The sequence below is a fragment of the Chamaea fasciata genome, unplaced genomic scaffold, assembly GCF_029207755.1.
Source record: "Chamaea fasciata isolate MVZ Bird 193981 ecotype frontalis unplaced genomic scaffold, bChaFas1.0.hap1 SCAF_5, whole genome shotgun sequence".
Classification (NCBI taxonomy): Eukaryota; Metazoa; Chordata; class Aves; order Passeriformes; family Sylviidae; genus Chamaea; species Chamaea fasciata.
The window spans coordinates 48,750,402-48,770,226 of NW_027094090.1; the positions used below are offsets into that span (position 1 = coordinate 48,750,402).

Here is a 19,825-nt window from a genome sequence, read left to right on the forward strand (position 1 = left end):
TGTCTGAGGGTATCAGCTTTTCAGTTCAGGACTGATTTGATCATGTGAACTGCTTCAGCTTAGCAAATCAAATTAAATTAGGCTTGTATAAGCTACCTCAGTTTGAAGCCTTCAGCCCAGTAGTGATGAATTGTAAAGTGCACTGTTGTCCTCTCAAGTGGTCATGTCATTCTCGTGAAATGTATTCTTAATTTGGTCAGCACCAGGAAGGTGAACTGATTGTATTACATTCCATTTTAATGGGTTTAATTTACTGGGGGGGGGGGGGGGGGGGGGATGTTACTTTTGGCATGGTTATCAACCTCAGTGTTGATATATTTTATAGTCAGGCTATAAGAACAGATATTATGTAAACACTGAAGTATCTCATTTAATAAGAAGATAGACTGCTGCTAGTTTTGGAAGTGAAGGTTTATTCGAAGAAGGTGAAGTCTTTAGAAGTGAGAGTATAGTTACATGGAGAAATGTCTTTTAGAAAGTATTCTTCAGAAGATACTTGGAATTCATTGGTTACTAAGGACTTCAGCTTAATAATTTCTGCATCTTTTTTGCTCAGCATTTCTTTCCTGCTAGTGAAGTCCTATAAAAGCTAACAGTTAGTGGAGTCAGATAATTTGAATCCCTTTCTAAATATGTGTTGCCTACAGGAGAGTATGGGCTTTATCAAAAGTCTAGAAATCTGTTCAAAATAAAATAGGTAGTGCAGCTGAAGAATGAGTTCCATAATGAGGAAGATTTTCAGCTTCTTTTTATCTGTAGTAAGCATTCTCATATAGACCCTAGTAGCACCTTGACAGTTCGGTAAAGGAAGAGATCTGGTTCCTCCAATATCAAATTTTCAGCAATGTCAGATCTTTCTAAGCAAACAAACAAACAAAAAATTCTTCTCTTGCTGAATGTGAACTGCTTTGGTATCTTTATCTCTAAAAAGAAATATCTACATCAACACTGCTTAGAGTATCTTCTTTCAAAAACCTGATAAAAAGATACCTGCTGTTTTAAAAGTATTTGAGAGTTTGTGCTACTATGTCACGCTTGGCTCAACATCAGCCCTTTGTGTTTTTAAGTACCTTTAGCTTTTCTGTGCTCTTTCTGCAGTCTGTATAGAGTATATTCAGTAATCGAATTTCTGATGTCAAAGGAACTTGAAGCAGATGTAAAAATGCCAAAATGAGAATTTTGCGGTAGGTAGCTCAGGACCTGAAGAAGAAATGGGGGGGGGGGGGCACCTTAATTTCATGTTCCAGAAACAGCATCACATCAGAGTTTCCTATTTAGTTTCCTATTCACTTTCCTATTCAGCTCTTTGTCAGCTACTCAGAGTGCACATTTATTTTGCACATAAACTCTACAGATTCTCTGTTGCCAAATCCTTGGCCAGCTCTTCCTCATCAACTCATACTTAATTCATGTGTTTTTTTTTTACCTGATTTGATCGAAGCAGCACTATGCAAACAAAACGTTTGTAATCCGTATTTCTTTATTATACCAAAGGCATTCTATCTATTTTGTGATGGGGTGACAGAAATTATTACTAAATCATTTCAATACAAAGTTTTTTGGGATGAAAGACCAGTTTTTTAAACCTCAGCTCTGGGGAATCAAACTGCTTTAATTGCCCATCTAACACTAAGAACTAAAAAAAGTATTGCAGGAAATGGTCGGCAAGTACTAGTAAGCACTAGTTTCTTAAGCAGAATTCAGCAATAACAAAAGGACTCCTGATATCCTGCTTTGTATGTGGTTACGTAGACTAATCTTCAGCAATAACTTTCATTTGCAATAAAGAGTCACCAAGTATGTAGGCTTTTCTTCAGGTTTTAATTTCAGTAAAAGTGCAGAAAACTGTAAAAAGAGGCAAAGCATGGCTTAGCTTACTCAATGAACTTCACTTATGTCTGGCCTGGGGGCTTGGATATTTTCACCTTTCTTTTTATCTGTGTTGTTCATCTGAACTGCTCTGTAAATCACTTTTAAGTAGTGTAAGTCTGTCTGAAAGTCAGTGTATTGACAGTGAAAAATAGTGTAAGTTTGTTCTTTTAAAGCCTTCCATTTACTCAATGTCTGAGCTTGAGTCTCCCTCTTAGCCTCTTTCTGTTTCAAATGTGATTGATCTTTAAATGGCAGACTAGCAATGTTTGTTCTTTACCTCTGGGGGAGGGCGTGTCTTGGCACCAAATTGCAAGGTGGACTTGTGGAAGAGGAAAATAACGTGTCTTACTGTATCTTCTGTCCATTTTCGTCTGCTGTCCATCTACTTTGCAGCTACCCATATGAGCCAGATTATACTGCAAGCTGCTCTGTGCTTGTTAAGGTTCTTGGCAGTCATGATCCAGCATAGACTTTTGACTGTAATGAATCATCCTCAAGATGAGTTGTCTTTGCCAGATGTTGCATAACTTACACCAGCAGAAGTGCTTTTTAGCCTGTTCTTGCATTTAATATGCAAACTTTTTAAGAGTTTTAAACGTGGTGGTTTTTTTATATCTCTCTTCATTGGGGTTTACTAATGGGACTTTTATGAAATTTCATAGTAATATTTCTGTGAAGACTTTCAAAGGATTACCCAGGACTAGTATAGGCTGTGTTAAGGAGCAGTTCTAACAATGATGTAATTTCTTCAGCAGCAAAACTAATGATAAAGAATCCTTTTCTTTTGTACCTGCTTGTTCTTGTTCCTGTTAATGCTGCATGAGTATTTTTCAGGCCTCCCAGCTAGGTCAGAGGAGGTAAGGGGAGCTAAAATTTCTTCTGTTGTGATTGAGACATCTAACAGAAAGGAGTCCTCTATAACATACTCCTTGTCCCCCAAAATTTCCACTCACATTACTGAAGGTTTTCAACAGCTTTTAAATTTGCCATCTTGATACTCTAAGAGACCCCAGCTTCCTAAGTCCACTACTCTGTTGTCCCCTACATATTGTCAGCACATTGTATGGCTGCCCAACAGGCTGGACAAACGTGCACTGCTGAAAAATTTGCCTGTGTTTGGTTTGCTGAGGTATTTTTTACCCAGTCACTACCCAGATTGTGTTCAACAGCACAGACAGATGTGCCAGCATGGAGTGGCACAGCACAGGGAAGAGGGGAGAACAGAATGTTTCTCAGTAGCGATGCTGGGCTCAGACTAATTACCATCCTTTCTGGCTTTAGATTTACAATTCCCAGTAAAAGGCAAAGAAATCAGGAAATGTACTGTTTTGTGGAGGTTAAATCCAACCTAAATAGAAAGAAGCATAAAACACATGTAAAGTGAACAGCATGTCATGGTAGTGTTATGTGAATTCTGGGGGCTTTTAGTGTGTGATGGAATTTTATGTCATGCATTTATTGAAAACATATGCAGATTGCACCTTAAAATAGTGGGGGGGAGGTTGTGCTGTGGTGGATGCGTTCCAGGCTTTTTCTCATTGTATTCAGACCTACTGAAGTGTGTCACTAACCTTATCTATGCATTTATGACTTGAGTGCCTCACTTCAAAACAGCATTGGCCTTGACTTTTACAGTTGTAGCCTTAAAGACGTTATTCAGTACAGGAGATGAATCAGCATAAAGTCAGTCTTTCCACAATTTTAGAATAATGTTCAAGTGTCTAATTTTCAGCTATTTTTTAAAAGTTCTTTCCCATTGCTCTCCTAGTATTGAAGTACTGTCCTGAAAAACTGCTTCTGTTTAAATAATGTCAGCGTGACTTGGAAAGAGACATCTATAATTGCTCAGCTTCAAGGTCTTTGTGGATTTGCATCAGTTAAGAAAATTGCTGAGGTCCTGTATAGTTGCAAAAGGAAAAGCTAATCTTGTCCTTTATCATTTCAGTCAGATATTCCCTGTTGCAATCAAATATTTTCCGGAAAACAGATTTATGGTCGCTGAAGGGAATTCAAATAACTGAAGTTTATAAAAAGCCTTTTCAAGTTCAAAATTCTTGTTTTTACCGATATGGGGTTTTTTCTCTGTCTGAAACTTCAGTATGAAATAAACCAACTAAAAATTATTTTAATGGCTTCATTGGAAGTCTAAGTAAAAATTTGAGAAGACTAAAATATTTGGGGTTTGTTTATTTTACTACATTTGTGGGGCTTGGATTGTTTACTTAATTCCAAGTACTTTATTTATTAAAAACGAGCAAACAAAAAACCAACAAAACCCTCACTCATTTGGCTTGCAGCACTTTCTGAGTTAACATTAATCTTCTATTTACAAAACTCACAATGCAAGTTTTTAATTATTTTATGTTTGGGTTAAAAATTGTTACTTAACTACAACACTAACAGCTTTTTCCATCAGAGTTCAGTTTTCATCATGTGCTTTCAATGTTAAGAAAGGATTAATTTTTCTTAATATTAAGTGAGCAGTGCCAAGAGCAGACTTAACTGAAACTGTGCTGGTTTTAAGTGCTATAAGTAACAATCACTTCCAGTGATTATACATCAGCCTGTGCTTTTGCAGAGAGGCTGCTTTGGGTTTACTGAATTTTGTTTCCATTACAAATTGATTGCGGGGGAGTGGTTTAGGTTTTTGGTTTGCGATTTTTTAGTGGTTTGTGGGTGGAGTTTTTTAATTTGGGGGGGGGTGGTTTTTTGGGGGTTTTTTTGGGTTTTTTTTGTCAAGTGCACTTTGCTCTGTCTTGGTCACCAGACTTGTCATGAACGGACTGAATTAGAATTTCTTATGCTGTCTTCTATGCAATATTCAATTTAAAAATAGTTGTTACCCAGTAAGATTCCTGGACACTCTTCTCAGTGGCATTGTATGCAAGATATGTGACGTAGCCTACTTTTTTTTTACATTCATGCTTCCTTCCTGCCCCTTCTAGAACACTTTTAGATTGCAAGTGAAATATCTGTACTTCCATGATTCTTGAACATAGTCCAACATTCAGCTCATCTTCCCTTATTTGCAAAATGTTTTGCAGGGATTTGATTTTTGGTTTTGTTACTTGAAATGCTTCAAGAATGTTTTTTAAGCAGCACTTACAATGGTGCTGTGGTTGTAGCTCTTTCAGGTGATGATTGTAACAGAAACACGTTATCACGGAGTGTGCAGACAGGTTCAGGTCAAGAATTCGACCATTTAATTGCCAGTTATTTTCATGGAACTTGACTCTACTAAACTGTTCCAGTTGAATACATGATGTTCCACTTCAGTCACTTTTTTGAACCTAGGGTAAAACAGCATTTTTGTGGGACATTAATGATACTTTGTAATGCAAACAGCCATCATGATACGATAAGCTGTTCATTCTCTTTGCTGTTACCATTTCTTGATTCATGCATGTATATCAGTATCATCTTACAGCTTTGTGAAACTCTCATTACCACGGACGAGATGACCTGCTTCAGAATATTTGGCTCTTAAGGAAAATCATGCTAACCTTAGTTTTTGTAACACTTCTGAAAAGTTAAACCACATTGCCTTTGTTTTTTTCAGAGAATGGACCTTGGAGAATGCCTGAAAGTGCATGACCTGGCATTAAGGGCAGACTATGAAATAGCATCCAAAGATCAAGATTTCTTCTTTGAGCTTGATGTATGTATTTTGTCTTAATGGTGGAGAGAAAGCATTAGTTGGTGTACTTAGGTGGATAAATTGAGCAACAGATGTTAAATTTTGGTACAGACTGAAGGAAGACTTTTGAAAAGCAATTTTATAAAGAGGCAGAGAAACTTCTGGCACAGTTTCATGAAAGGTAACTTGCCTCTTCATGATTATATGCTAATTTGTGTTGGTAGTCATCTCTAGGTAGAACTGTTGACAGCCTCTAAGGGTATGATAAACCTGAGTGCTGTTTGAGTCTTGTCAAATAGCAAGCAAATGTTAAAGCTGTGTGTGCTTTGAAGAGAGTTCTAAATTCCGCACTTAACAAAGAAAGTAATTTGGTATTTGAGATAACGAATCATATACTGTGTCTCCATAAACTATAGTTTGTTGTGAGCTCCCAGTGACAAAGTTAGTCTTTGCTAGCACAAAAGGATTGGGGTTTTTTAATTGTTATTTGGAGGGTTGGTTAATGTACCTACTTAAAGCCTAGTGAAAAAAGTTTCAGTATTGTATGGAATGACTGGATGAAGTGATCCTGAATAGCCTTGCAGGAATTTTAATGCCACTAGAAATACTCACTGCTGCTATTTCTTCCTCTTCAAGATGACTTAAGACAGATTCACTTCCAAATTTCTGCAAATACTTAGAAAGTATGACAATGTGTAGACTACAATTTTTTAACCCTTTGTATGAATATGTGTGATTAGTCAGCATAAACCAGGAGGTTATTGTTTCACTAATTTGACAGTGAAGCCTTAATAAACTGAAGAAGCCTTACAGCTAATGAAATATTTATATTCTTGACAGCATTGATCCTTGTTCTTACTGATGTTTTAGGCAATGGACCACCTGCAGTCATTTATTGCAGACTGCGACCGGCGAACAGAAGTGGCTAAGAAAAGACTAGCAGAAACCCAAGAAGAGATCAGTGCTGAAGTTGCAGCTAAAGTAAGCATGTCAGACGAGTTACTGCTGTCTTTTTGGAGGCCAGTTTTTTAAGAAGCCAGTTTAAAGTTTTGAAAATATATCAAATCTGAGAATTCATACTGAAGAGGGGAAAAAATAATACATTTTCTCCATCCTTTCTAAAACTGCCTTTATGGCACAGAAGAGAACAGAGGGAAGAGACCTCTCTGATATTTTTCACCTCAGGAAACTTGACTCTGAACCCATGCTATAGATGTGTTAGTAATTCTTACACTTTTTGTTCCAAACTTCATCTATAAAGTAAACAAAATCGATGTCTTTTTCTCTAGATCTTTTTTTGAATGAAAAAAATCCCTTTAATTTTTCTGCACATATATGCAAATGCTAGGAGGATTGGCTGTACAAATAAAAATTTTTCAAGACTGGTATAGACAACAGTGTTAATTATTTCAAGTTTTCTGAGCAGAATTCTTTACTGGAATTTTACACAGACTTGGTAACTCAGCCTTTTTCTGTGTTTTTTTGTAGAGAGGCATTTTCTGTTTCACTTCTAACTGGAGAAGTTCTCTCTGTGTGTTTCTTTTAATTCTGTCCTTCCAATTTTGCATACTGTAACTCGGTAGTAGTTCAGATTGTTCTCCATAATTAAAAGTATTTCCTGTGTTAAGCCTTTCCTTGTCTTTCAAGGCTGAAAGAGTTCATGAATTGAATGAAGAAATTGGGAAACTGTTGGCCAAAGTAGAACAGCTTGGAGCTGATGGGAATGTGGAAGAATCTCAAAAAGTAATGGATGAAGTGGAGAAGGCTCGGATAAAGAAGAGAGAAGCAGAAGTAAGTTGACTGTGTAAGGCTTAGGGAATGGAGAAGGCAGGGTCAAATATTAAATTGCTTGGCCTCTGTATAATGCAAGACATCTTACCTCTGTCAATTCCTTAGCTAATTGCTACATATAAAACTAAAGAAGTTGCTTTGGCATCCTGTACAGTTAAAGTTTCTACCCTCAATACACTCCTCTACCATTAAGATTGAACTTCCTACCAAAATACGCATTTATCTTAGTTTGGGTGTATTGGTCATTTGTTCCTGTGGACACTGTCTTTGTGGCTGTGGTGGTTGCACTGACTTAGCTGGTTTGGTCTCAGGGCTCTTGCTGTGACAACCCTGTTGTAACCTCATGCTGGAAGGCTCCAGTGAAGTGATCCATTGTCTTCACTAAAAGAGAGTTAACGTCTTGTGTATCAGGAAGGTCAAAATGATCCTTGTAATGTTCCGGTGACAGAACTCACCAAGAGCTTTTCCATATTGCGTGACACAAAGATACTGAAATTTCTTGAAATCAGTATTTGCAGTTGTTTCAATAGTACCAGAAGGATTGCTGGCAGTCTTGCTGGTCTGTCATCTGAATGTCCTTAGGTAAATTTTGCTCAGATAATGTGTTTAATTAATGTCTAAAATTCACGTAGATTTCTCAGGAAACTAAAACTGTTATAAGCGGGGTTCAGAATTAAAACTGGTGTCATATTTTCATAATACATCAACGTAGTAATCATAGTGTTAATGTGTATTCGTTGTTGTACATGAAAAAGTTGTTCATCCTTCTGTGTAATATAATCTTAAGGTAGTAATTACCCAACTTCTTTTTTCTTAATTTGCAAAACCAGTTGCTGATGTCCCGCTTTTAAATGTGTTCCATTTTCAAAATAAGGGAATGCCTTGTATCTTAGTGAGACAGTTAATGTATGAATAATGTGAATTAACTGAAGAGTGTTCTGGTGTACATTGAATTTGGTTATTTGTAGTGTATCTTTGGTAAAGTTTCATCCTTGTGCTTATGTGCATTTTGAAATAACAGCACATGTTTTTCTTCTCTAGGAAGTGTACAGGAATTCTATGCCTGCCTCTAGCTTTCAACAGCAGAAGCTACGGGTTTGTGAAGTGTGCTCAGCGTATCTTGGTCTTCATGACAACGACCGACGACTTGCTGATCACTTTGGAGGAAAACTACATTTGGGATTTATTGAAATAAGAGAGAAGCTTGAGGAACTCAGGGTAAATCATTCTTACTTTTTTTGTGTGCGCTACGTAATTATTTGCCAGGCAGGCTTATAGGAATATTTCTTTCTCTGTGTGTGAAATTTTTCATATCACTTTAAACTTTTGGATTTCATTAGCCTAAAAACACTAAACTGAACTAAACATTCTAATTTAGCATCAATTACCTGGATAGATTTGTAAGATGACCTCTTTTGCACTGAGGTAGATTAAAACACACATTCAAAGTAATGCATCTTGGAAACAGAGAACTTGAATCTCCTTGTAAAATGGAGAACTGTATTTTGAATGAGCAACAGCAATGTTGAAGCATACTTAGCAATCATAGGAGATAGCCAAATGAATTTTGCTTTTAGCCAGATGATTGACTAAAAGTAATAAGGAGACTCTTGAAAATACAGGAGCTTGTAGTAAAAGGAGGAGGATAACACTTGGAAAAATTCTCCAAAAAAATGCTTGGAACTCAAACAACCTGCTATATGGGGAATGACTAAAACTCAATTTGTTTATTTTACCTGGACACAGATAAGGAAATTTCTTTGAATAGAATCCAGCAACTCAAGGCTGTAGCTATCCAAAGTGGAAATACCAAATTATGTATATCTTGAAGTCAGAAATAATTTTTATGGGGAGGTTGCATGTTCTCTGTAACTTGAACATTTGAAATACAGTTGGAATATTATAACCTATCTTGACCAGAAATCATATGCTGGAAGAAAGACTTACTGGAATGATATTCTGGACTTCTAGTTTTCAAGAGTATGGATTTGAACACTGATGCCATTTATGACCTTAATGTACAAATTACAGTGCTCACAGCTCAATTAAGCATTTTAACTGTAGAAATCGCTAAAGACAGTAGCTAACATGGTTGAAGTCCTAAGAGCAGAAATTGCTGTTACTGGATTTGAATAAATGGACTTGGTTTATGTTTTGTAATATTCCAGCTGTCTTGCATGGATATTGTGACTTACCCTTCGGAGAGCCCAACTGTTCCTGTTGATGATGTTGGCAATTCAGGCTCCTAACTGTAGCCGATGTAACTTAAGTCTTAGATGCCTAGAACAGGTCACGTGTGCTTCCTCCCATCCCTTCATGAAATTATGCAAAGAGTCACTTGAACAAGAAACCTTGCTTTTAGTAAATTGCTGATGTTTACAAGGAAATATAGATATAATTTGACATAAAGGGTTGAAATAACTAATTATTTACACCATTTGGAACAAAATATGCATGGATAACTATTTCACATTCCCAAAGCATCAGTAAATTAATCTTTCAAAGTGCTTTGCTGATAAAGAAAGAAAACAATAACTATCCCCTCCTTCCTCAGAACTCTCCTCAGAGATCTAATCAAGATGCTGCTGGGGCAATTCCATCTCTCAGAAGAAGGTCTTTACAAAGAGTTGAATTTCTTGCATCATGTCCAGAAGGTGGCAAGACTTGGGTTTGGCCAGATCTCCAGTTGTGAGTTCCACATCTGAGGGCCCTCTACTGAGCGTGCCTTGTCCCCAGTAGTAGTGAGTTCACCCTGGGGGCTATCAGCTGAAGCATCTGTTCTAACTTTGTCCCACAGTCATAATACAGAAACAAGTAGCTTCAAAACTTAGGTGTTGGCCCAACCAAGTCCTTTAAGCAACAATTAACTCTCCCAGTTCTGATTCCTTTCTGCCCTTCCCCAGTGTCCGAAATATGATAGGATTGGCATGGAGACGCTCACATTAAAGGCATGATTTACTGTTCTGAATTCCCCTTTATTAAAAACTTAATATTTAACTCCGTATATTTCAGGTCTTCGTGTAACACCACGTGCATCTCTTCTGCAATAACTTCGGTTTCTTCAAAAAAAAAAAAATGTATATATACTGAGGAAGAGAGTGGGAATAATATACACAAGGGAAAGGGGATATGCCTGAGGGAAAGAACTGAACGTTAACTGTCTAGATTATTTTTATAGCACCTTCATGTGAGAAATTTTTTTAATATAACTTAGTATGTTCTTTTGCTTTCAGAGGATTGTGGCTGATAAACAGGAAAAACGAAATCAGGAACGTCTGAAACGTAGAGAGGAGAGGGAAAGAGAAGAAAGGGAGAAACTGAGGAGGTAGGCATCTGTTTTAATTGCATGTACATTATGACCTATTTATGTGTAATAAGAAAACTGATACCATTCATACACATTTCTAAATTTGCAGAATTACAATAGTTTGCATTCTTTGGAAACTTAGAAGGATTGAGATGGAATTTCATTCTAAACCTTAAAACGTGGAATTGTTCTCATAGTCTTTTTAAAAACTACTTATAGTATTGCCTCCACATATTTGAACGAAGGGTCTTTAAGTGAGATAATTTTCAGTTGTGTACCTTGTTTTGACACCTGACAGATGTGAGCTTACACACATATGAGCTCCTTACATCTCTTAGCAATTTTCTTCAGAGATGTTAGAAATTTTCCTTATTGGAAGTAGTTGAATGTATGATAAAGGAAAGCAGTTCCCTGTTCTTCTATGAAATAGTAGCTTCCAGGCCTGGTGGGGCTGGAGTGGAATGGAACAGGAGCTGCAGTTCTGTCGATGTGTTAAGTTTCAGAGGTTAACAGTGTGAATTTCTGAAAACTGTTGCAGTTTGGTACTAGCCTGTCAGGAAATAAGGGAATACTGACTTCAGCTGTGAGCTTTTTCTGTGGAGGGATGTGAGTTAAAAAGCTGGTTATATAATCTTCTGGGCTTCTAGTAGAGTAGTCTCAAGAACAAATTCAAAAAAAACCCCAACCACCACAAAACAGAGATGTGTTTCCTGATATATGTGTTACAAAGAAGTTGACATCAAATAAAAAGCCTTTAAATACTTGCTACTATAACAAGAAATACAATAACAGGTCAACTACTCTGGTTTATATTATTACTAAATTTATTTGATAGTGAGATTCTCTTGAAAAAATTACTATTTTCCATTTATTTCAGGTCCAGATCCCACAGCAAGCATGCCAAAAGGTATATAAATCTGCAGACAAGGAATACCAGCGGTGAAGTTAGCCTTTCACAAGCTGGAACATTTTAAGTCTGTTTATCACTGTTAGTTTAAGATGTCCATCTTCACAAACAAAGCTTTCTGTTACATAGTCATCTCTCTGTGTGTTTGTACACTATTTATCACCATTCTACTGAGTTTATACATCTGCATCTATTTTGTGGCTATTACAGTGCAGCTTCATGTCTCAAGTAACACTTAAAACACAGAGAATTGCTTTTTCTTTACAAAAGCTTCTGGCTAATACCTTTTGGTGATTGCCCAGGTTTTCAAAATCCCTAAGCACCAGGTTAACTCATCAAATCACTCATGAATAGTATGAGTGTTCTTTCAAATCTGCACAGTTGGAGGTCACCAGTGAGGTATGATTGCAAAGTGATTTTGGGGGGAAAAAAAAACCAAACCAACCACAAATTTGTATGGTTTAGAACCTTCCAGATTAGTTTTGTTATTGTAGTTATGGGGAACAATATAGTCCTGATTTAAAGAACATCGTAACACGTAGATTCTGGCAGATCATTCCTGTCACTGCATCATTAAGTTCTTCTTTGCCTGACAAAGACACTAGTTTTAAATGTGAAGAAGTAGATTTTTTTCATATTTTTATTTGTTTTCAGGTGTCTGCATTGGATATGCTGTAGCCATAAGGTCGTGAATTAACTATAAGATTGTCTGCATTAGGCAGAAAGGAGTTTGTAGCCTTTCTCTTGTTGCTTTCTAATGTTGTCTGCTTGCCTGTGAATCAGACTCTGCAATGTGACACTCCGAGCACTGCAGGCCATTCTCTGTACAGATGTGCTTTTACACATAGAGTGCATAATGTTCGCAGTACACTGGTAAGAGTGGGTGGGGGAGAGCAGTGTGTGGTGTAAGCCCTCTCTGTTCCTAGATCCAGGTCCCGAGATCGCCGCAGACACCGCTCTCGCTCAGCCTCGCGGGAACGGAAGAGAAGGACTCGATCCAAATCCCGTGAGAAGCGCCACCGCCACAGGTCCCGTTCCACCAGCCGCAGCAGGAGCCGCAGCCATCATAGAAGCAGGCACAGCTCCAGGGAGAGGAGCCGAGAACGCAGCTCCAAAAAGAGGTGAATATTGCCTTAGAAACATGGCTTTTCCCAACACACGATGAAAATTTTCACACTAAATTAAGTTTATGCTTACCACTTAGTAATTTCAATGCATTTTGAGTCTTAGATTTCAGTTACAACTTCAGCATATTTATGATTTGGCACACCAGAGTGGTTTATTCGCTATTTCTTTTATATAACAATAACAGGGTTCTATATTATTTCTGTTTTGGTTGAGTGCTACAGAGTACTGGTGGCAAGTTGATAATACCAGTTTTGTGCAGCATAGAAAGTGAAACAGCTGATTTTCGTTTGAACCCAGGAATATCAGCAGTCATCTTACTGTAAATACATTCAGGTTTTCCCTTGGGCTCTTGTTCCCAACACCAGAGCCCATCTGCTGTGAAAAGGTAGAAGTAAGTTTAGGTACGCCTGAAACTTTTTCCAATGCATCTGAAGGCTGTGCGTTGCAAGGACCTCTCATGGAAACATTACTGCAGGGGGCAGGCTGGGGCTGTTGCTTTTGAATGATTCAGTTGCTGACTGCTCCTGAGGATTGGCTGGCTTGTTTTACATGAATGAGGTGACTATAATTTAAGAGTTGGGGTTGCACAGTGAGACATTTGGTGGGGAGGTTCATGAACAGGATTCCTTTCATGTATAGGTTACCCACTGTGGCATACTTCAGGAGCAGTACAGTGATAGAGTGCCCAGTCTTTAAACCTTGAGATTGTTGACCTGCAAGAAGATAAAAGGTCAGGTTTTGAAGTTGCCACATATGCAGGGCTTATAGTTCAAATTATTTCAGGAGTTAAATTATTCTTACTTCTGCAGGGAGCTTGGGCACAAGATACTTGATAAACAGTTGTACTAACTCCAGGATTTGGCATGTAGCTTCTCTTCTTCTGGGACATGTAGTTGGTGGAACAGAGTGATGCCTGTGGATCTCAGTGTTTTTTGCAAGTACTAAGTCTTGCAAAACACTGCGTTGTAGGGAAAGTAATCTTTTCAGAAGTGCAACTAACTCTGAAAGGTCGCTTCTTTGTAAGCTTACAAAAGGAAATTAGTAGAGGAACGTTTTGCAGACCTTAGTTTTGAAGCTTGGAGGTGAAGTGACGTAACTTCCTGTAAATGGAGTACAGTCTCACCGTCTAGACTACCAGATTTTTCAACTAGGAAATGATTGGCTAGCTAAAAGTTTGTATTAGAACACTTTGTGATTGCAGTACATGGTAAAATACAGACGGAATGTTTTTCAAAAACAGACCTAAGTGCATCTGTAAGGGAATGTAGAGGAGGCTGTCTAATCCATTTTTCTCCCATACAGGTAGCTAATTTAGTTTAAAACTTACATAGTTTGTTTAGCAAACAAACTCTTTGGTCTTCTCTGTGTCCATCATAAAGGTTTTGAAAATGCCTATTAATCAGAGTAAAGTATCTAAAAAGAACACTACCCCAACCTTTCAAAGTCACGCAGGGATTAGTTCTTGTGACAAAATATGGTTGTAGGTCTGGAACCACATTCCAGATTTCAGTTGTATTTGTCTTATAGAGCCTCCCTTCCAGAATTATGCAACTTAATATCCCCCTATTTTTAAGCAAACTCCTGTTTTCAAGTGTGTTTTTCAAGTTTGTAATTTAAAGAGAAAGGCTAGACACTGTTATTAAACTAGAGACTGCAGATGAGAAATTTCTGCTCAACTCCTGTTAATGCAGACTTGGAGGTGGAGTCTGAAAGTAAGAGATGTAGTGAAGCACATTGAACTTAATCTGGGCTCTGTAATAAATGTAGATAAAATCCTACCTCAAAGTACTTGACTTTTGAAATGGGAGTAGGAAAGGGAGGAGGGTAGAATGATTCGATGTCTCCTTATACACTTCTGTTAACAAATCTAAATCTGGGTTGGAAAAAGAAGAAAAATATAAAATCTATGTGCTGTTTGATAGCTACCAATTCATGTCTGACTTGAATTCTCAAATACACTGCACTTTTCAGATCCTCTAAAGAAAGATCTTCCAGAGACAAAGAGCGTTCAAGAGATCGCGATAGAACATCCCGTGATAAAGACAGAAGCTCAAGGGAGAGGTCGCCGCGGGATTTCAAAGACAAGAAACGTTCGTACGAAAGCGCTAATGGCCGATCGGAAGAGCCAAGGAGCTCAGAGGAGCGTGAAGCAGGGGAGATATAACTGGCTGTATATTGACCTGATCTCTAGCTTCCTATGGAGTTGCATACTTTGGTTTAGTTTACAGTTGTTCAAAGGGACACCAGTAAGCAGTTCCAACACTGATCCAACTAGGGTAGATGTACAGTATATAAAAGTGGTTATAACAAAGTCAGAATTAAACCCCATGAATTAATGATGCCTAAAGCTGCGTCCTGGACTTCCATCAAGTTGTAAAACTTTTCTGAAAGATTTCTCTTTATTCAGGACAACAGTTTTATGTACCAAGATGCAGATCTCAATGTTTTTAATCTTGTTTCCAATACAAGTTAGTGAACAAATTATATTGTACTACTTGCCTTGGGTGCTTTTGAACCTTTATAAATTCTCCAATTCTGCTCCAGTCAAAACAGCAGCATTGAAAGGTTGTATTTGGGGGGATTTTTTTGTTGTTTTTTTGCTTTTTTGTAAGAGGGTGGGTCGATGGATATTAACTTTTACTCTAAGATTATGTTCTCAGTGTTGGGTTTTATTTTTTTTTGGGATCCTAGGAGTTGATTACAAGTGGGAGCATTTAGACAGGAACGTGTGCTGGAGAAAGCGGAAATGTCTTTTTACAGTGCCTATTTAGACTGGGAAAATTGAACAGCTGTTGCATTACATCTTTTTTATTTCTACTTAAATTTTGAAATCAAAGCCAGTCCCATATCTGTACCATTTGATTGGTATGTGTTCAATATATTTGGTTTTTTCCATAAGGACTCTTTCTGCTTTTTCTTGTGGAGTACACCTTTAATTGTATTAAAACAGACAAACAAACAAACAACAACAACAACAAACAAAAATTAAGAACAAAAGAAATAAAAAAAAATTAAAAAGAAACCATATTGTCCAATAACTTAACAAGGATATACTGGTCTCTTAAGGTGGTTAACTGGCAGTTCAGTCTTTTAAAAAATACCTGATTATTAGAGTTTTTAACAAACAGATGTGCACTAGGAGAAGCAGTCATTCCACTTACAATCCTGATTATTCTAAAATCTTCAAAAGCAGGAATGTGTGGAGTCAGACTCTTAGAGTAGTTTGGGTTGGAAGGAAAATATCATCCAGTTCCACCCCCCTTCTTGTGGTCAGGGAGACCTTTCTCTAGACCAGGTTGTTCAGAGCTCCATCCAGCCTGGCTTTGAGCAGTTCCAAGGATGGGGCATCCACAGCTTCTGTGGGCAATCCCTCACCACCCTCACTGCGATGAATTGAATCCTAATAACCAATCTTAATCTACCCTCTTTCAGTTTATAGCTATTCTTCCTTGTCCTGTCACTACACACCCTTGTATAAAGTCCCTCTCCTGTTGTAGGCCCCCTTCAGGTACTAGAGCATGCTATAAGATCTCTCCAGAGCCTTTTCCTCAGGCTGAACAACCTGAACTCTGTCAGCCTTTCCTCACAGGAGAGGTGCTCAGTCCCTCTGCTCATCTTTGTGGCTTCCTGTGGGCCCACTCCAATAGGTCCACGTCCTTCCTGTGCTGAAGCTCCCAGAGCTGGATCCAGGTGGGGTTGGTGGGTTCCCACCAGAGGAAAGCAGAGGGGCAGAATCCCTTCTCTCACCTTGCTGCCCACGCTGCTTTGGGTGCAGCCCAGGACACATTAGGCTTTCTGGGTGGTGAGTGCACCTTGTTGGGTCATGTCCAGCCCCTTATCCACTCCAAGTCCTTTTCAGCAGGGCTGCTCTCTGTCCTTCAGTCTGGATTTGTGCTTGGGATTGCCCTGACCCAGGTGCAGCACCTTGCACTTGGCCTTGTTGAACTTCTTGAGCTTTGCACAGACCCACCCCTCAAGCCTGTTGAGGTCCCTGTGGATGGTACCCCTTTGCTGCAGTGTGTTGACTGTACCAACTCACTGAGGGTGCCCTTGATCCAAGTCCATGTTGCTGACAAAGCGTAAAGGGGTTGCTGTCCGTTCTGTTGGATTGAAAGTGCTTTGGGGCATTTAAACTACTCGGATATGCCCTACTCCCTCACAGAAGAATTTAGATATTGGTAAATTTTCCTCCTTGTGAACAAATCACTGAGTTACCTAATAGTGATGCTTAAGAGCAGTGTTTGTAGTGATTTACTGGCATTTCCAGCAGGTTCTGCAGCCTCTGTCCCTCCCTCGTGCAAGTGCCAATGAAGGCCTGCTAACATCGTTGTGTAATACCAGTCACTGTGCATTTGTCCTCAGTGTCATTTCTGTAGCATCTTCTGTGATAATTGTAATACAGAAGATAAATTAGCAGTGAATTGGCTGGCAATGAAAGCTAGAATAGAACCTTTACACCTCTGCAAGGACTTGGATCCAGCACTGTACATTCCACTTTGAATTCATGTCATTTTAAGCTCCCAAAGTGAGGATGACTGTCTGCTTAACCCTATCTATCTATTTACTTACTGACTGACTGACTTACTTATCCATTTGAATTCTGAGCATGAGTTTCCTTCCTGGGACTGTTTCTTGATTTCCTGGGTGGCCCTGGTGCTTGATGAATGGAAGTTACCAGTGTTTGTTCATCTGGTACCGCCAAGAGTGTAAGTGCTTGATAACATCTGTCATCACATAGTTGTTAATGGGATTCTAGTGGTGTGACAAAAGATGACCAGTCATTTCTGAATATATCTTACATAGCACAAGTGCCAGTGATTCCTTTGGAATTATTTTCTGGAATTACGGTATTCCAGAAATACGGAGGACCTGTCTCCCCCTGTAGCCAGCAACTAGAAATTGTGTATCGTAAAAAGGGGGAGGAAGAGAGGGTGGGTGAGATTTGCATACTGTGACAAAACAGTGCCTAGGCTCAACACTAGTAAATTCTGGATAATATGCCATTCATTTTACAAACGGCTTTTAAATCCAATTACAAAAGGGGGATTGGGTTTGGGCCTTCCCTTATGTAGAGGAAGTACCACACTAAATATTAAGCAAGAAGGTAAGGCTTATCTCTGATTCCTTCATAAAATAATCTGAATTATTTGTGGAAATAAAGGACTGAAGTGCAGATGGGAAGAAAAAAATTAAGATGACTAATGAAACACACTTGGGATGCAAAAGATTTCAAGCATTAGAAGAGGAGAGTTGTGCCTAATTACGGATCTTCCATGCATCAGAACCCAATGACCTTAGTTTCCAGGAGTGCAAAACTGAGGTATTCATCACCTGTAAATTTCCTGCTGGTCAGCTGAAGAGTGGTATGGACAGACCTTAGTCTTCATGGTTAAATAGATTATGAAATGGAGCTCTTGAGGAAAAGAAACCTGGGGATGCTGTATCTGAGCATCAGCTTTTGAGATCTTGGAAATCTTGCTGATGCAGTTGTAGCTCCATAGCAGTTTTTATCAAACTGGGGATGTACAAAATTAGTAGAAAAAGTAAATTACTTAACTGATTTAAAGTGTTTCAACTGCAGTGAACCTGTAAGCATCATTCCCATATCTCATAATCAGTCTAGATTAGTAGGGGAGTGCAAAACAGATTAAGATTATAAGGATCTGGAGAATGGCACATTACCAGAAATGAGATCCTCTCTTGAACATGGAATCATAGAATTGGTTACCTTGAAAAAGCCCCTCAAGATCATCAAATCCACCCATTAACCCAGCACTGCCCTGCCCACCACTAAACCACATCCCAAAGTGCCACATGTTCATACCTTCTAAATACCCCATGGATGTCTACTCAGCCACTTTCCTGGAGTGTCCGGCCCAATGTCACACAGCCTGTGTGTTCTTTTCCCACTGCAGCAGGAGGAGCCACACAGTAAAATGGTGACATTTCCAAGCAGAGGTGCTTGGCCTGGTGCCACTGTATCCCGTTACCCAACCTAAGACCTGCCATTGGAGCTGGCACAGGAGGCTCTGCCTTTGTCCCCTTGCCTTCCAACAGCTGTTGAATCTGGGAGATACCATTCCATTGCTACAATGATAGCCCTGCCGTGGAGCCTTTCTCTCTGTCCAGCCTATCTTGCACCACCCATGCCCGGGAGCAATGGGAGAAAATAGGTAAACCAGCTCTCTAAGCCAGTACAAAGGGATGATTGAGCAAATATTAAATAGCCTTGGAGCAGGGATTGTCTGTGTAGCTGAAGAGAGAATGGTAGCAAGACTTCAGACCCCTGGGGCCAGTGCAAGGCAGCCAAGGGCATGGGTGGGTACATCCAAGTGGATGGGTTTAGCAATAGAGACCCAGCAGATGGAGGTTGCAGTCAGCATTAAACTAAATATTCTGCTTCAGAGAAGATGGCAGTGTGCAGAGTGTTGTGTAGGGGCCTACACCACCTGATAACCCGTCCAGTTTACTGTTCTATGTCCCATATTTCACATGCCACCTTCCTCAGTATTGTCCTTTGTTCCACAGACAGTAGAAATTAGTTTCTTCTGATGCAGAGGCTTATAAAAAAACGTTAACGCACTCTTCGTCCAGTCCTACATGATGGTTCTTGCTCTTTGTTTTTTTGCTCTGATCACTTTTTTCCCCTTGCTTAATAAATTCTTGCCTTGTTACTACTTATGTAATTATTTATCCTTTTCAGTAAGACCTGAAATCTGTCTTTCCCTGCAGTTTGAAAAACTGGGAAGCAGCAGACTGCTCGACAAGAGTTGTATCAGCAGCTGGAAGTACAAGAGGAAGAAATGTTTGCTTCTAGCCCTGGCTCTCCACTTTATCTCTGCTTTCCCTTCTCTGGGCATATACTGAAGTCAGCGGGCAGTTAGAAAGTTCTCTCATGACTTGCCTCTCCCGGCTCTGGCTTTTCACTTCCTATTGCTGGGGAAACTGCAGTCCCAAATCCCTTCCCCTAGGCTCAGTGGTGCTGCCAGAGCACTGCAGGTAAGCAGAGTTTTAGGAGAGATGCACCATCAGAAAGGCAGGATTGACTAGCAACAAAGCAGGGCTGGACACCAGCAAGGTCACAGAGGGCCTGAAAGCAGCAGGAGCTGCCATGGCTGTACAGCCCTTTCCAGGCTGAAAAGTAGGTGGGGACATTGCACTGGAACCACTGTAAGTTTTTGAA

General features: G+C 39.1%; 1 protein-coding gene across 2 annotated transcripts in view; it reads left to right on the top strand.

The window, feature by feature from the left end:
- LUC7L2 (LUC7 like 2, pre-mRNA splicing factor) overlaps positions 1-15,540 on the top strand; it is a 29,071-nt gene extending 13,531 nt beyond the window's left edge. The window contains exons 3-10 of one of the 2 annotated variants that reach the window (XM_066183562.1): positions 5,432-5,530; positions 6,380-6,490; positions 7,157-7,300; positions 8,342-8,518; positions 10,534-10,625; positions 11,485-11,514; positions 12,441-12,635; positions 14,614-15,540. In XM_066183562.1, coding sequence (XP_066039659.1) covers positions 5,432-5,530; positions 6,380-6,490; positions 7,157-7,300; positions 8,342-8,518; positions 10,534-10,625; positions 11,485-11,514; positions 12,441-12,635; positions 14,614-14,806 — 1,041 coding nt within the window. In that variant the 3' untranslated portion in view covers positions 14,807-15,540. The remainder of the gene's footprint in view (positions 1-5,431; positions 5,531-6,379; positions 6,491-7,156; positions 7,301-8,341; positions 8,519-10,533; positions 10,626-11,484; positions 11,515-12,440; positions 12,636-14,613) is intronic. The other variant, XM_066183563.1, reaches the window with a different exon arrangement.
- Positions 15,541-19,825: the final 4,285 nt, after the last annotated feature.